General features: G+C 43.7%; 1 protein-coding gene across 4 annotated transcripts in view; it reads right to left on the minus strand.

The window, feature by feature from the left end:
• Window positions 1–1228: 1228 nt before the first annotated feature.
• The window catches only part of LOC124032151 (diacylglycerol kinase beta-like), a 57966-nt gene continuing 42305 nt past the window's right edge, over window positions 1229–16889 (minus strand). For 2 of the 4 annotated variants that reach the window (XM_046344296.1, XM_046344298.1), the window contains exons 20-24: window positions 16768–16858; window positions 11021–11210; window positions 10684–10801; window positions 2091–2151; window positions 1229–1884 (exon numbers count right to left, since the gene is read on the minus strand). In XM_046344296.1, the coding sequence (XP_046200252.1) occupies window positions 1807–1884; window positions 2091–2151; window positions 10684–10801; window positions 11021–11210; window positions 16768–16858 (538 nt within the window). In that variant the 3' untranslated portion in view covers window positions 1229–1806. The other 2 variants (XM_046344300.1, XM_046344299.1) reach the window with 2 other exon arrangements.

Below are 16889 nucleotides of genomic sequence, written 5' to 3' on the forward strand. Positions count from 1 at the left end.
ACCATGTCTTTGTGAGATGCAGAGTAGGGTAACCCAATCTACCTACCTCATCCCCATACTGTTTTTATTTTATTTACTTTTCTGCTATTTTGCACACCAGTATCTCTACTTGCACATCATCATCTGCTCATTTATCACTCCAGTGTTAATCTGCTAAATTGTAATTATTCGCTCCTATGGCCTATTTATTGCCTACCTCCTCTTTTTCCTCTTTTGCACACACTGTATATAGACTATTTTTTTCCTACTGTGTCATTGACTTGTTTATTGTGTTACTGGCTTGTTTATTGTTTACTCCATGTGTAACTCTGTTGTTGTCTGTGTCACTGTCACGTCCTGACCATAGAGAGTCCTTATTTTTCTATGGTAGAGTAGGTCAGGGCGTGACTGGGGGGTTAGTCTAGTTTATATTTTCTATGTGGTGTTCTAGTTTTGTTTTCTATGTTGGTGATTGGTATGATTCCCAATTAGAGGCAGCTGGTAATCATTGTCTCTAATTGGGGATCATATTTAAGTAGCATTTTTCCCACCTGTATTTTATGGTATATTGTTTTGAGTAAGTGCACGTAGCATCTCTGTAGTCACGGTTTGTTGTTTGTGTTATTGTTTTGCTAAGTTTCACTTTATAATAAATTATGTGGAACTCATCCGCTGCGCCTTGGTCCGTCTCTACAAATATTTGTGACAGTCACACTGCTCTGCTTTATCTTGGCCAGGTCACAGTTGTAAATGAGAACTTGTTCTCAACATACCTACCTGGTTATATAAAGTAAAAAACACTGTTTGTGATTTATTTAGAATTCAAGGTACACTTAACCATGGCTACCACAGCATTCTGCAGCGATATACCATCCCATCGGGTTTAAGCTTAGTGGGACTATCATTTGCTTTTCAACAGGACAATGACCCAACACACCTTCAGGTTGTGTAAGGGCTATTTGACAAGAACAAGAGTGCTGCATCAGATGACCTGCCCTCCACAATCCCCCAACCTCAACCCAATTGAGATGGTTTGGGATGAGTTGGACCGCAGAGTGAAGGAAAAGCAGCCAACAAGTGCTCAGCATATGTGGGAACTCCTTCAAGATTGTTGGAAAAGCCTTCTAGGTGACTACCTCATGAAGCTGGTTGAGAGAATTCAAAGCTGTCATCAAGGCAAAGGTTGGCTACTTTGAAGAATCTAAAATGTATGTTGATTTAACACTTTTTTTGGTTACTATATGATTCCATATGTGTTATTTCATATTTTTGATGTCTTCACTATTATTCAAATGTAGAAAATAGTAAAAATAAAGAAAAACCCTTGAATGAGTAGTTGTGTCCAAACTTTTGACTGGTACCGTATACATTTAAATTATCCTACAAAAATGTAATAACAATGAAGTTAAAATAATCTTGTTGAATAAACATTTAACTCAAACCTTTCAAGCGGCGGATACCAATATCTTAGACTGTGCAACCCAGCAGTCTTTGTCCCCTTGATAACGCATAAAGTGAATTTGGCAAAAAATGATGGAAAAGGCACATAAAACCCACTAAAAGCTCTTAACTTGTTGTCCAGAGTCATATATAAGGCTATCATACAGCTGTAGTTGGCAATGTTTTCATAATATCGTCTTGTATTGAGGCAGAACAAACAAAATAATATGTGTTGAACTTTCTTAACATGTTGGTCAATCTATTTCTCTAAAATATGCATATACCAACTGGTTTCACAAACCAAGCTGCTTCAGTCATTTCACAAATGTAAAATAATAAGCAAGTGCATATAGGTCATGTTACTGCGTGTAGCCAGGGAGCAGGCTTCTACTTTGAGCTGAAGAAGCTGGACCGGCTCTGGGGACCCATCAGCATACTGGCCTGGTTCTTGTGTGTGATGTGAATCTGAAGGGGGAATATGAGTGAAAGGTTGTGTTACTCAAATGACCATGTTATTACCATGTCTACGTACTTGTTACCAACATGTTACCATGTTATATTAACAACATGTTATTAGCATCAAGCTCCATGGTCTCTAGCAATAGAACTTGCTTTAAAAACTCTTAAAATGCTCTGTTACACTGAACTCAATCTGGGTTCCTAGCACTCACCGTACAGGGTGGCTGCATCCAGGGCTCTCCGTCTATCTGCATTGGTAAAGGTTTCTTAGTCCTGAGAGATGGACAGAGACATACGGGAGAACATTTTGTGTTCACAACATCTCAGAATTTTGTAAATACCAGCATACAACTGGGAAAAATATACTTAAATGCCCTTCCAACTGGTAATTATATGTGGGGAAACTCATCTATCATCCCCATGCTCCGAGTTTCCCACTTGCACCAACAAAAGACAGCAAGCATGGTGGCATCTTCAGCAGTTGTACAAATGATTGATACTAAATTGATTCTGTTTATCTTCCTTCTGATTTAAAAAGTGAAAGCAGCTCTGGATATAGGGCAGGTAGCCTAATGGTGGCAGGTAGCCTAGTGGTTAGAGTGTTGGGCCAGTAACTGAAAGGTTGTTGGATCGAATCCCAGAGCTGATAAGGTACAAATCTGTCGTTCTGCCCCTGAACAAGGCAGTTAATCCTGGTAGGCTGTCATTTTAAATAAGAATGTTCTTTACTGACATGCCTAGTTAAATACAGGTTAAATAACAAACAAAACAATATAATATGTTCAACAGTTAGGGGCAGTTAACCCACTGTTCAACAGTTAGGGGCAGTTAACCCACTGTTCAACAGTTAGGGGCAGTTAACCCACTGTTCAACAGTTAGGGGCAGTTAACCCGCTGTTCAACAGTTAGGGGTCACTTAGAAATTTCCTTGATTTTGAAAGAAAAACTACTTTTTTGTCCATTTAAAATAAAATAACATCAAATTGATCAGAAATACAGTTTTTAATGTTGTAAATGAAGAAGAAAGCTATTAATTTATGGCCATTTTGAGCCTGTAATCGAACCCACAAATGCTGATGCTCCAGATACTCAACTAGTCTAAAGAAGGACAGTTTTATTGCTTCTTTAATCAGAACCACAGTTTTTAGCTGCGCTAACATAATTGCAAAAGGGTTTTCTAATGATCAATTAGCTAATCCAAGTTTATCATTTTAAAAGGCTAACACAACGTGCCATTGGAACACAGGAGTGATGGTGGCTGATAACGGGCCTCTGTACCCTTATGTAGATATTCCATTAAAAAACTGACGTTTCCAGCTACAATAGTCATTTACAACATTAACAAGGTCTACATTATATTTCTGATCAATTTGCTGTTATTTTAATGGACAAAAAAATGTGCTTTTCTTTCAAAAACAAGGACATTTCTAAGTGACCCCAAACTGTTGAACAGTAGTGTATATACAGTGCCTTGCGAAAGTATTCGGCCCCCTTGAACTTTGCGACCTTTTGCCACATTTCAGGCTTCAAACATAAAGATATAAAACTGTATTTTTTTGTGACGAATCAACAACAAGTGGGACACAATCATGAAGTGGAACAACATTTATTGGATATTTCAAACTTTTTTAACAAATCAAAAACTGAAAAATTGGGCGTGCAAAATTATTCAGCCCCCTTAAGTTAATACTTTGTAGCGCCACCTTTTGCTGCGATTACAGCTGTAAGTCGCTTGGGGTATGTCTCTATCAGTTTTGCACATCGAGAGACTGAATTTTTTTCCCATTCCTCCTTGCAAAACAGCTCGAGCTCAGTGAGGTTGGATGGAGAGCATTTGTGAACAGCAGTTTTCAGTTCTTTCCACAGATTCTCGATTGGATTCAGGTCTGGACTTTGACTTGGCCATTCTAACACCTGGATATGTTTATTTTTGAACCATTCCTGTCATGCAGGTGAAAGAGGACCCAAAAGCGACTTAACAGAAACAGAGTTTATTCAAGTCCAAACAGAAAACGACAAATCCTGAATCCTTAACAGGAAATGTCCAAACAGGGAATAACAGAAATCCTCTAGTCTGTAGAGGGGAATAACAGGAGAAGCGGCCACAGACTGCAGGTCGCTTCGGGTAGGCGCAGGCCGTAGCTGACAGAGACACCTGCTCACACGCAGCATCTGATGAAGGCAAAAACACGACAGGACAGGGCGATACACAATCACAGCACGGTGAATTCTAAACAAGGAACCGACAGGACAGGGACGGAACACAAAGGAAGAAATAGGGACTCTAATCAGGGGAAAGGATCGGGAACAGGTGTGGGAAGACTAAATGATGATTAGGGGAATAGGAACAGCTGGGAGCAGGAACGGAACGATAGAGAGAAGAGAGAGCGAGAGAGTGAGAGAGGGAGGGGGAGAGAGAGGGATAGAAAGAGGGAAAGAACCTAATAAGACCAGCAGAGGGAAACGAATAGAATGGGGAGCACAGGGACAAGACATGATAATAAATGACAAACATGACAGTACCCCCCACTCACCGAGCGCCTCCTGGCGCACTCGAGGAGGAATCCTGGCGGCAACGGAGGAAATCATCGATGAGTGAACGGTCCAGCACGTCCCGAGACGGAACCCAACTCCTCTCCTCAGGACCGTAACCCTCCCAATCCACTAAGTATTGGTGACCCCGTCCCGAGAACGCATGTCCATGATCTTATGTACCTTGTAAATAGGTGCGCTCTCGACAAGGACGGGAGGGGGGAGGGAAGACGAACGGGGGTGCGAAGAAAGGGCTTAACACAGGAGACATGGAAGACAGGATGGACGCGACGAAGATGTCGCGGAAGAAGCAGTCGCACAGCGACAGGATTGACGACCTGGGAGACACGGAACGGACCAATGAACCGCGGAGTCAACTTACGAGAAGCTGTCGTAAGAGGAAGGTTGCGAGTGGAAAGCCACACTCTCTGGCCGCAACAATACCTTGGACTCTTAATCCTGCGTTTATTGGCGGCTCTCACCGTCTGTGCCCTGTAACGGCAAAGTGCAGACCTCACCCTCCTCCAGGTGCGCTCACAACGTTGGACAAACGCTTGAGCGGAGGGAACGCTGGACTCGGCAAGCTGGGATGAGAACAGAGGAGGCTGGTAACCCAGACTACTCTGAAACGGAGATAACCCGGTAGCAGACGAAGGAAGCGAATTGTGAGCGTATTCTGCCCAGGGAGCTGTTCTGCCCAAGACGCAGGGTTTCTGAAAGAAAGGCTGCGTAGTATGCGACCAATCGTCTGATTGGCCCTCTCTGCTTGACCGTTAGACTGGGGATGAAACCCGGAAGAGAGACTGACGGACGCACCAATCAAACGACAGAACTCCTCCAAAACTGTGACGTGAATTGCGGGCCTCTGTCTGAAACGGCGTCTAACGGGAGGCCATGAATTCTGAATACATTCTCAATAATGATTTGTGCCGTCTCCTTAGCGGAAGGAAGTTTAGCGAGGGGAATGAAATGTGCCGCCTTAGAGAACCTATCGACAACCGTAAGAATCACAGTCTTCCCCGCAGACAAAGGCAGACCGGTAATGAAGTCTAAGGCGATGTGAGACCATGGTCGAGAAGGAATGGGGAGCGGTCTGAGACGACCGGCAGGAGGAGAGTTACCCGACTTAGTCTGCGCGCAGTCCGAACAAGCAGCCACGAAACGGCGCGTGTCACGCTCCTGAGTCGGCCACCAAAAGCGCTGGCGAATAGACGCAAGAGTGCCTCGAACACCGGGATGACCAGCTAACTTGGCAGAGTGAGCCCACTGAAGAACAGCCAGACGAGTGGAAACAGGAACGAAAAGGAGGTTACTAGGACAAGCGCGCGGCGACGCAGTGTGCGTGAGTGCTTGCTTAACCTGTCTTTCAATTCCCCAGACTGTTAACCCGACAACACGCCCATAAGGAAGAATCCCCTCGGGATCAGTAGAAGCCACAGAAGAACTAAACAGACGGGATAAGGCATCAGGCTTGGTGTTCTTGCTACCCGGACGGTAAGAAATCACAAACTCGAAACGAGCGAAAAACAACGCCCAACGAGCTTGACGGGCATTAAGTCGTTTGGCAGAACGGATGTACTCAAGGTTCTTATGGTCTGTCCAAACGACAAAAGGAACGGTCGCCCCCTCCAACCACTGTCGCCATTCGCCTAGGGCTAAGCGGATGGCGAGCAGTTCACGGTTACCCACATCATAGTTGCGCTCAGATGGCGACAGGCGATGAGAAAAATAAGCGCAAGGATGAACCTTATCGTCAGACTGGAAGCGCTGGGATAGAATGGCTCCCACGCCTACCTCTGAAGCGTCAACCTCGACAATGAATTGTCTAGTGACGTCAGGAGTAACGAGGATAGGAGCGGACGTAAAACGTTCTTTTAGAAGATCAAAAGCTCCCTGGGCGGAACCGGACCACTTAAAACACGTCTTGACAGAAGTAAGAGCTGTGAGAGGGGCAGCAACTTGACCGAAATTACGAATGAAACGCCGATAGAAATTAGCGAAACCTAAAAAGCGCTGCAACTCGACACGTGACCTTGGAACGGGCCAATCACTGACAGCTTGGACCTTAGCGGAATCCATCTGAATGCCTTCAGCGGAAATAACGGAACCGAGAAAAGTAACGGAGGAGACATGAAAAGAGCACTTCTCAGCCTTTACGTAGAGACAATTCTCTAAAAGGCGCTGTAGAACACGTCGAACGTGCTGAACATGAATCTCGAGTGACGGAGAAAAAAAAAATCAGGATATCGTCAAGATAGACAAAAACAAAGATGTTCAGCATGTCTCTCAGAACATCATTAACTAATGCCTGAAAAACAGCTGGCGCATTGGCGAGACCGAACGGCAGAACCCGGTACTCAAAATGCCCTAACGGAGTGTTAAACGCCGTTTTCCACTCGTCCCCCTCTCTGATGCGCACGAGATGGTAAGCGTTACGAAGGTCCAACTTAGTAAAGCACCTGGCTCCCTGCAGAATCTCGAAGGCTGATGACATAAGGGGAAGCGGATAACGATTCTTAACCGTTATGTCATTCAGCCCTCGATAATCCACGCAGGGGCGCAGAGTACCGTCCTTCTTCTTAACAAAAAGAACCCCGCCCCGGCCGGAGAGGAAGAAGGCACTATGGTACCGGCGTCAAGAGACACAGACAAATAATCCTCGAGAGCCTTACGTTCGGGAGCCGACAGAGAGTATAGTCTACCTCGAGGAGGAGTGGTCCCCGGAAGGAGATCAATACTACAATCATACGACCGGTGAGGAGGAAGGGAGTTGGCTCGGGACCGACTGAAGACCGTGCGCAGATCATGATATTCCTCCGGCACTCCTGTCAAATCGCCAGGTTCCTCCTGAGAAGTAGGGACAGAAGAAACGGGAGGGATGGCAGACATTAAACACTTCACATGACAAGAAACGTTCCAGGATAGGATAGAATTACTAGACCAATTAATAGAAGGATTATGACATACTAGCCAGGGATGACCCAAAACAACAGGTGTAAACGGTGAACGGAAAATCAAAAAAGAAATAGTCTCACTGTGGTTACCAGATACTGTGAGGGTTAAAGGTAGTGTCTCAAATCTGATACTGGGAAGATGACTACCATCTAAGGCGAACATGGGCGTAGGCTTCTCTAACTCTCTGAAAGGAATGTCATGTTTCCGAACCCATGCTTCGTCCATGAAACAACCCTCAGCCCCAGAGTCTATCAAGGCACTACATGTAGCACCCGAACCGGTCCAGCGTAGATGGACCGACAAAGTAGTACAGGATTTTGATGGAGAGACTTGAGTAGTTGCGCTCACCTGTAGCCCTCCGCTTACAGATGAGCTCTGGCTTTTACTGGACATGAATTAACAAAATGTCCAGCTACTCCGCAATAGAGGCACAGGCGGTTGGTGATCCTCCGTTCCCTCTCCTTAGTCGAGATGCGAATCCCTCCCAGCTGCATGGGCTCAGTCTCAAAGCCAGAGGAGGGAGATGGTTGCGATGCGGAGCAGGGAAACACCGTTGATGCGAGCTCTCTTCCACGAGCCCGGTGACGAAGATCTACCCGTCGTTCTATGCGGATGGCGAGAGCAATCAAAGAGTCCACATCTGAAGGAACCTCCCGGGAGAGAATCTCATCCTTAACCACTGCGTGGAGTCCCTCCAGAAAACGAGCGAGCAGCGCCGGCTCGTTCCACTCACTAGAGGCAGCAAGAGTGCGAAACTCAATAGAATAATCCGTTATGGACCGTTCACCTTGGCATAAGGAAGCCAGGGCCCTAGAAGCCTCCCCACCAAAAACTGAACGGTCAAAAACCCGAATCATCTCCTCTTTAAAGTTCTGGAACTTGTTAGAGCAATCAGCCCTTGCCTCCCAGATAGCTGTGCCCCATTCTCGAGCCCGGCCAGTAAGGAGTGAAATGACGTAAGCAACCCGAGCTCTCTCTCTAGAGTATGTGTTGGGTTGGAGAGAGAACACAATCTCACACTGCGTGAGAAAGGAGCGGCACTCAGTGGGCTGCCCGGAGTAGCAAGGTGGGTTATTAACCCTAGGTTCTGGAGGCTCGGCAGGCCAGGAAGTAACAGGTGGCACGAGACGTAGACTCTGGAACTGTCCAGAGAGGTCGGAAACCTGAGCGGCCAGGTTCTCCACGGCATGGCGAGCAGCAGACAATTCCTGCTCGTGTCTGCCGAGCATGGCTCCTTGGATCTCGACGGCAGTGTAACGAGCGTCTGAAGTCGCTGGGTCCATTCCTTGGTCGGTTCCTTCTGTCATGCAGGTGAAAGAGGACCCAAAAGCGACTTAACAGAAACAGAGTTTATTCAAGTCCAAACAGAAAACGACAAATCCTGAATCCTTAACAGGAAATGTCCAAACAGGGAATAACAGAAATCCTCTAGTCTGTAGAGGGGAATAACAGGAGAAGCGGCCACAGACTGCAGGTCGCTTCGGGTAGGCGCAGGCCGTAGCTGACAGAGACACCTGCTCACACGCAGCATCTGATGAAGGCAAAAACACGACAGGACAGGGCGATACACAATCACAGCACGGTGAATTCTAAACAAGGAACCGACAGGACAGGGACGGAACACAAAGGAAGAAATAGGGACTCTAATCAGGGGAAAGGATCGGGAACAGGTGTGGGAAGACTAAATGATGATTAGGGGAATAGGAACAGCTGGGAGCAGGAACGGAACGATAGAGAGAAGAGAGAGCGAGAGAGTGAGAGAGGGAGGGGGAGAGAGAGGGATAGAAAGAGGGAAAGAACCTAATAAGACCAGCAGAGGGAAACGAATAGAATGGGGAGCACAGGGACAAGACATGATAATAAATGACAAACATGACAATTCCATTGTAGATTTTGCTTTATGTTTTGGATCATTGTCTTGTTGGAAGACAAATCTCCGTCCCAGTCTCAGGTATTTTGCAGACTCCATCAGGTTTTCTTCCAGAATGGTCCTGTATTTGGCTCCATCCATCTTCCCATCAATTTTAACCATCTTCCCTGTCCCTGCTGAAGAAAAGCAGGCCCAAACCATGATGCTGCCACCACCATGTTTGACAGTGGGGATGGTGTGTTCAGGGTGATGAGCTGTGTTGCTTTTACGCCAAACATAACGTTTTGCATTGTTGCCCAAAAGTTCAATTTTGGTTTCATCTGACCAGAGCACCTTCTTCCACATGTTTGGTGTGTCTCCCAGGTGGCTTGTGGCAAACTTTAAACAACACTTTTTATGGATATCTTTAAGAAATGGCTTTCTTCTTGCCACTCTTCCATAAAGGCCAGATTTGTGCAATATACGACTGATTGTTGTCCTATGGACAGAGTCTCCCACCTCAGCTGTAGATCTCTGCAGTTCATCCAGAGTGATCATGGGCCTCTTGGCTGCATCTCTGATCAGTCTTCTCCTTGTATGAGCGGAAAGTTTAGAGGGACGGCCAGGTCTTGGTAGATTTGCAGTGGTCTGATACTCCTTCCATTTCAATATTATCGCTTGCACAGTGCTCCTTGGGATGTTTAAAGCTTGGGAAATATTTTTGTATCCAAATCCGGCTTTAAACTTCTTCACAACAGTATCTCGGACCTGCCTGGTGTGTTCCTTGTTCTTCATGATGCTCTCTGCGCTTTTAACGGACCTCTGAGACTATCACAGTGCAGGTGCATTTATACGGAGACTTGATTACACACAGGTGGATTGTATTTATCATCATTAGTCATTTAGGTCAACATTGGATAATTCAGAGATCCTCACTGAACTTCTGGAGAGAGTTTGCTGCACCGAAAGTAAAGGGGCTGAATAATTTTGCACGCCCAATTTTTCAGTTTTTGAACTGTTAAAAAAGTTTGAAATATCCAATAAATGTCGTTCCACTTCATGATTGTGTCCCACTTGTTGTTGATTCTTCACAAAAAAATACAGTTTTATATCTTTATGTTTGAAGCCTGAAATGTGGCAAAAGGTCGCGAAGTTCAAGGGGGCCGAATACTTTCGCAAGGCACTGTATATATACTTTATATGGGCAAAAAAGAGCAAAATAATCTAAACCTTCTCATGACCTACACATTTGATGGAATTTATCAGTTCAAAAAGTGAATACACCCATCTTGTATTTAAGACTTTATAATGGGTAATTACCACCTTCTCACTTGGTTATGAAGGCAGCATTAGTAGTGAGGATGGAATTTTGTTTTTTTAAAGGTGTAAGGTGTACAAATAATCATCCCACATCATACTGTGATATCTCAGCTAGTCTGTACATGTCTCAACATGTCACAAACACTCACCTGATTGTAATCTGTGAGGTTTTTGCTAGTCTTATAGCACTCTTAAGTCCAGTATATATCTGCCCCATCTCCATGGCCCCTTCTAGACCAACCACTTCCAAACGCAGGTCACTGAGGTCTGTCATGGAAGATGGAAACACTGAACATGCAGTTCACACAGAGGCAGTACAGTTTTTAGTCTGAGACTAGCTGTTCAAACCTAGAACAGACCTCTTGAAATGGATACTCTAAAACATCTCACATGATATTCTAACAATATTCTATACCAGACATGGGCACAACTTTTAACATTTTGAAATCTTGAGGCCTTGGATCAAGCCAAGGGATTTCACTGTACCTTGTCCACTGACTTTCAGGATTTCAGGGTCGACAATAACCTCTGGCATTTCCTGAGGATTCATCAAGGACTTGGATTCACTCTTCTTGGCTTCTCCCCACAGGTTGGATCCACCGTGCATGCTGGGAATGTTGAGGACTGCGATCCCCTCCATAGAAAGGCCACTCAGGTCCAATGGGGTGCCGCAGCACTGAGGGACGTACAACATCAGGCAGACAGTGCAACTTAATGAGATGCCATAATGAGCGAAACATACCACATAACTATCAGGTCAGCTGTGTTAACCACAATCCTCATGTAATAAAATAATATATGCTTGCTTGCTGACTATCGACGGAACTCACCTTTCATGGAGTAGCATTATTTTCCATTGATAGGTTTGTATTTCTGAACTTGAAATGTTATTCATCATTAGTTGTAATAGATACCTGAGGGGTGCCATAGGCGTGGGGCTACACCAGAGGTTAATGGCTATCTGTAGGAGGAAAGTATATAGTGGGTGCAGTGAAGCTTGGAATGTACTGAGTGTAGGGTATGAGATCACATGTGGAAGGCATTGATAAGTGGAGACAGCCATGGATTAGTGATGAAGGGGGTCGAGGTCAGTTCAGGTCACGTTAAGGGAGAAAGAAAAGTTTATGGCTCGTATCACTAAGTTTCCTGCCTAGCAATAAAGATACAATGTTTGTTCAGATGTGTATGAGGAGACTCAGCATGGGAGAAAGGTTTAAATATCAGTGCTTGTGTGAATATGTCCTTGTCTAATGCAGCTGTATTGACCCTCTAGAAAGAATCAAATTGGTTTGAGCTTTCAAATTGCCCGTTGAGTTTTTACTCTGAAAATTAGAACCTAACAGTTGGCGTCACGAAAGGGATTCGCCACGATTTGCAGTTGAACTAGAGATTTCCGAATCAGAGAAACAGGAGCCGGCACCAGAAATAATGTAGGCACAGTTCCTACGCCTGTTATCACTAATTCTGACACCTTGGGGAGATGAGAATCGTAAGCAGAACAATTATAGGACCTAGAAGACCTAGAAAACCTTTATTCAGTAGGTCCATTGTGTTTTATTTATTTTTTATTTTACTAGGCAAGTCAGTTAAGAAGAAATTCTTATTTTCAATGACAGCCTAGGAACAGTGGGTTAACTGCCTGTTCAGGGGCAGAACAACAGATTTGTACCTTGTCAGCTCAGGGGTTGAACTTGCAACATTCCAGTTACTAGTCCAACACTCTAACCACTAGGCTACCCTGCCGTGTAATGACTGGTCGTAAATATCTGGTGTAGACTAGGTTCCATGAAGATAGGTCCCGAGTGGAGATGTTCCTCTGCGAGATCCAGGTAAAAATAAGGTGTAGGGAAGGTTCCATAAGGATAGGTCCCGAGTGGAGGTTTTCCTCCGCGAGATCCATGAGGGACAATACAGTGTAGGGTAGGTTCCATATAGGATAGGTCCCTAGGGGGTATATTCCCGTGAGATCTGTAAAAGGGATGAAAGTCCCAGCTGCAGTTGACAGTGAGGCAGTAGAGTGTATGTGGATAATGATAAGAAGGCTGCCTATAAATTCTGAAGGTAAGCCACATGCATGGCTAAAAGAAAAGCATTAAGATATTCAAACACTGTTTGAGTTACGTGTATTAGCAGTAGCAATAAGGAGAGAGGTTGGTTTATGCCCTATGGGGAGGGGGAACCATGAAAGATTACGTGGAAATCGGATGACAAGTCTGAATAGTTTTGGTAATGTGTGTTATCAACAACAGTGATATTTGAGGCGCAACACTGGAATAAGACATTAGGTGATCCGTATTCTCCAGCAATACATTTGCGGATGCTATAGTATAGGTTCCAATACAAGGTATTAAGTGCTGTGACCAATTAATAGGCACAAATACCATAACTATTATCTGGCGAAGTGGGTATCTCTACCTTGGAAAATAGTTAATAGAAGGTGTGTATTATAGACGGGAGTCGGGAGAGGTTTCGGAATAATAACTATTGATATGGCAACAGACGGCCCTGATTTTCTCGGTAAAGCGGAGCTAGAGGATTTTAATAAAGCCATGGAGGCACTGAAAGAAGTGTACAAGCATTCTATCAATTCGGCTCGATTATGGGAAAATTGAGCAAACTGGATAAGATTGGTCAGCATTTCCCGGTTGATGGAAAATTCCAATCTGACAGAAAATTCAGGGAGGCAATTATGACTTGGCACAATGACAAAACCATAATCAAAGCTCAATATACCAGCGTTTTGATGTCAGCATTATCTCAACAAAAAATACCAACCGATAAACCCGGAATTAGTAGATGTACTCAGCTACAGAAAGACTGGGTATGGGAGTACATTGATAGAATTTGTACTTTGGCCTTGATATCAGATTTGAAACCTGTGATCAAAACGGCAATTGCGGGGGTTGTGGATGAAATAGAGCAAGATGCTATGAGAGTGGAATTTAACTCTGCTCACTTCGCAGACGTGCGAGGGGTTAATACGGCCACAGGGAAAGTCACTAACTATAGTTTCAATGGCCAAGGTAAGAAAGAAACGTAGCAGAAAAACATCAAAGCGTAGGGAGAAAGAGTTCTGTTTTAGATGTGGGGCTGTTGGTCATTGGAAAAAGGATTATAAAGTGGGAATGGACCTGCTGCAATCGGAAGAAATGCTGCCATTTGCATCTTTTTGAAAAGAGCAACAACAAATCCTCCGGAGAGTAGCAGGGCAGGAACTTTCACATAGCGGTGTACGGCATCGGTACGATCGATTGTGGTTCATAGAGATTACAGTTCTATGTGAAGGAAGACATAGGAGATCACCTCTGCAAAATCGGCAGTGTTTCCTACTTACAAAGCATGTAGAGGTCTGTAATTTTTATCATAGGTACACTTCAACGGTGAGAGACAGAATCTAAAACAAAAATCCAGAAAATCACATTGTATGATTTTTAAGTAATTAATTTGCATTTTATTGCATGACATAAGTATTTGATACATCAGAAAAGCAGAACTTAATATTTGGTAAAGAAACCTTTGTTTGCAATTACAGAGATCATACATTTCCTGTAGTTCTTGACCAGCAGGGATTTTGGCCCACTCCTCCATACAGACCTTCTCCAGATCCTTCAGGTTTCGGGGCTGTCGCTGGGCAATACGCACTTTCAGCTCCCTCCCAAGATTTTCTATTGGGTTCAGGTCTGGAGACTGGCTAGGCCACTCCAGGACCTTGAGATGCTTCTTATGGAGCCACTTCTTAGTTGCCCTAGTTGTGTGTTTCGGGTCGTTGTCATGCTGGAAGACCCAGCCACGATCCATCTTCAAAGCTCTTACTGAGGGAAGGAGGTTGTTGGCCAAGATCTCGCGATACATGGCCCCATCCATCTTCCCCTCAATACGGTGCAGTCGTCCTGACCCCTTTGCAGAAAAGCATACCCAAAGAATGATGTTTCCACCTCCATGCTTCATGGTTGGGGTGGTGTTCTTGGGGTTGTTCTCATCCTTCTTCTTCCTCCAAACACGGCGAGTGGAGTTTTGACCAAAAAGCTCTATTTTTGTCTCATCAGACCACATGACCTTCTCCCATTCCTCCTCTGGATCATCCAGATGGTCATTGGCAAACTTCAGACGGGCCTGGACATGCGCTGGCTTGAGCAGGGGGACCTTGCATGTGCTGCAGGATTTTAATCCATGACGGCGTAGTGTGTTACTAATGGTTTTCTTTGAGACTGTGGTCCCAGCTCTCTTCAGGTCATTGACCAGGTCCTTCCGTGTAGTTCTGGGCTGATCCCTCACCTTCCTCGTGATCATTGATGCCCCACGAGGTGAGATCTTGCATGGAGCCCCAGACCGACGGTCATTGACTGTCATCTTGAACTTCTTCCATTTTCTAATAATTGCACCAACAGCTGTTGCCTTCTGTTAAGGGATTTTTAAAATCAATAATGACTAATTATGTATACATTTCAATCAGGACTGACTAATGAGAATACTATTATGTTACTGTATAGATTTATGAATTTTCTTTTTATCCTAGTACTGAATATAATGTGTGTAAATATAATCAATAATTAGAACAATGACTGTCTGTTCCTTGGTAGAAATTAATGAACTTTTCGTCAGACTGGCTAGAATGCTTATCGACACAGGAAGACCTTGGCTCATAAATTATATTAAATTGGTGTGGGACGATGTGGGAAAGCTTGAGATACTGCCTTTGTACCAGGGTGAGGAAGAGACGGGACAGTTCGAAAACTAATGACGTCATTTTCAGTTTATAACCTGTGGTAAAATGTTTCATGTTCAGTACTCTCGAGAATAAACGCTGCTGATTGATTTTGAGACTGGTCTCTGTCCATTTTATGCAAATAAGAGTCTTACATATTCTTAGAAGTGGGCAGAGTGTTTAATTTAATTGGGTATTAAAACATGTATGAATTTTATTCCAGTAACACCTTCTCACCAAGCTGCTTGCCTATTGTCCTGTAGCCCATCCCAGTCTTGTGCAGGTCTACAATTTTATCCCTGATGTCCTTACACAGCTCACTGGTCTTGGCCATTGTGGAGAGGTTGGAGTCTGTTTGATTGAGTGTGTGGACAGGTGTATTTTATACAGGTAATACGTTCAAACAGGTGCAGTTAATACAGGTAATGAGTGGAGAACAGGAGGGCTTTTTAATTAAAGAAAAACTAACAGGTCTGTGAGAGACAGAATTGTTACTGGTTGGTAGGTGATCAAATACTTATGTCATGCAATAAAATGCTAATTAATTACTTAAAAATCATACAATGTGATTTTCTGGATTTTTGTTTTAGATTCCGTCTCTCACAGTTGAAGTGTACCTATGATAAAAAAATCACAGACCTAAGTAGGAAAACCTGCAACACCATTAGGGGAGCCTGTAATAATCCATTTGTTTAGAGATACAAATTATAATCAGTTTTTAATAAAGCAATACAGATTTAAGGTAAGTGTGTTGGAGGCAACTGGCACCCCCTCCAATAGGGCAGCTTGAAAAAAAAGTGCCAACTGTAGCCACTTATTTCCCTAAGCATGACCATCATTAAAATACCACATTTTTACCAAACTTGTATTTTCTTGTGTCAGCAATTGGACATTGTTCTTAGGGGGAGCTAGTTACACCACGTTATCCTATCAAGATAGAATTTAGTTGTGTGATGACACTTTTTATTGCCGTTTTGAATTGTATTTATCAGACATTTTTGATTGTTTATATGAACATTTCGTAAGAACACTTGGAAATATTATTTAGGCGTATGGATCTTCGTTTATTGTCATAATATGTAGGCCTATAGATTTCTCCTCTTTCACGCATTTCTGGAACTTTGGCTACCAGCTCTGTGCCTTTGTGCACAATCTCCAGATGCTATTTCAGGTTTGATGTGGTGTTTCTAGACAAATATATTAATGCTTGCTGCCTGTGCATAGGTTAATCAGGGGACACAATACAACTGCCATCTTTCTTTGATTTTCAGTTTCACGATAGCCTAGGAAACGAGTTAGCCTAGCTACAGATGAATTCCAGGAAACAAGGCTTAAAAAATATACAACCTTCTGAGAGATTCTGAAAGTAATGGAAAAAATAATAATATAATTTTTTTTTGAAGACAGTAACTTGTTATGTTACTCCGTTACTCATAAAAGTAACAGTACTGTAAAGTGTTACTTTTACTCGCAACACTGGTTGGGTATATGTTTTTTTATAAAGTTACTGTGTGTTTGCAATCCTCACCTCAATTGTAAGACATTCATTCAGTTTCTTGCATGAAGCAGAGATGGTCTCAGAGGTGGCAAACTCAAAATACCACAACTTGTTCTTCATTCTAGAATATTGAACAACATTCTTGCATTTAA

The sequence above is a fragment of the Oncorhynchus gorbuscha genome, linkage group LG03 (genome assembly GCF_021184085.1).
Source record: "Oncorhynchus gorbuscha isolate QuinsamMale2020 ecotype Even-year linkage group LG03, OgorEven_v1.0, whole genome shotgun sequence".
Classification (NCBI taxonomy): Eukaryota; Metazoa; Chordata; class Actinopteri; order Salmoniformes; family Salmonidae; genus Oncorhynchus; species Oncorhynchus gorbuscha.